We start from the raw sequence: 915 nt of genomic DNA, 5'->3' as shown, positions 1-915 counted from the left end.
TGCCAGGACCTCCCCAACCCGTACCAGGACCTCCCCAATCTTTACCAGGACCTCCCCAACCCTCCCATCCATCAGCTCCTTCCCGCTCTGCAGGGCACCCACATTTCCTCTCCGCCTCCAGGTTCGTTCCTTCCCTCATCCACACATCCCTTCCCTCTCCAGGCTTCTGGGCCGACCGGACCCCGGTGCACGAGGCCGCTCGGCGCGGGGAGATCCTGCAGCTGCAGCAGCTCATCGAGAGCGGGGCCTGCGTCAACGCCGTCACCTACGACTCCATCACCCCCCTGCACGAGGCCAGCCTGAGGGGACAGACCCAGTGTGTCAAACTGCTGCTGGATGCAGGGGCACAGGTCAGGGATTTGGGGAGGTGGGGGGGCTGGGAGCTTCTCCTCATGACCTGCTTGTTCCAGAAAAAAGGGGAGAGGGGTAACCCCAGGTTCTTATCAGTGATTCCTTTGGGGTGGATCGGAGCGAAACGACACCGAGTAATTGGTGTCTGAAAATATAGATATGGGTAGGGTTTGTTTTAAGTTTTATTTGAACAGGTATGTCAGCATTTTGGGTGTTGTCATCTATGTTATCTGTCATGGGGATAACCCCCTGGGGGGAAAATGCAGAGGGACCTGGATAGGTTGGAGAGTTGGGCTGATTCCAAGGGGCTGAGGTTCCCCAAGGCCAAGGGCCGGGTCCTGCCCTTTGGCCACAAGAAGCCCCTGCAGCTGCAGGCTGGGCCAGAGGGGCTGGAGAGCAGCCAGGCAGGAAGGGAGCTGGGAGTTGGGCTGGGCAGGGAGCTGAAGAGGAGCCCCAGTGTGACCAGGGGGGCAAGAGGGCCAATGGCTGCTGGGCTGGCTGAGGAAGAGTGTGGCAGCAGGAGCAGGGCAGGGCTTGTGCCCCTGGGCTGGGCGCTGGGGAGGC

General features: G+C 60.9%; 1 protein-coding gene across 1 annotated transcript in view; it reads left to right on the top strand.

Moving 5' to 3' along the window:
• Nucleotides 1-5: 5 nt before the first annotated feature.
• The window catches only part of LOC113941519 (ankyrin repeat and SOCS box protein 13-like), a gene marked incomplete at its 5' end in the record, with an annotated part of 3,436 nt that continues 2,526 nt past the window's right edge, over nt 6-915 (top strand). The window contains one exon of the mRNA XM_027632671.1: nt 6-350. Within this exon, the coding sequence (XP_027488472.1) occupies nt 6-350 (345 nt within the window). The remainder of the gene's footprint in view (nt 351-915) is intronic.

The sequence above is a fragment of the Corapipo altera genome, unplaced genomic scaffold (assembly GCF_003945725.1).
Source record: "Corapipo altera isolate COAL_440 unplaced genomic scaffold, ASM394572v1 120132, whole genome shotgun sequence".
In the NCBI taxonomy this organism is placed as follows: domain Eukaryota; kingdom Metazoa; phylum Chordata; class Aves; order Passeriformes; family Pipridae; genus Corapipo; species Corapipo altera.
The sequence above is the reverse complement of the archived record's forward strand: the minus strand, read 5'-3'. Positions and strand labels throughout refer to the sequence as shown.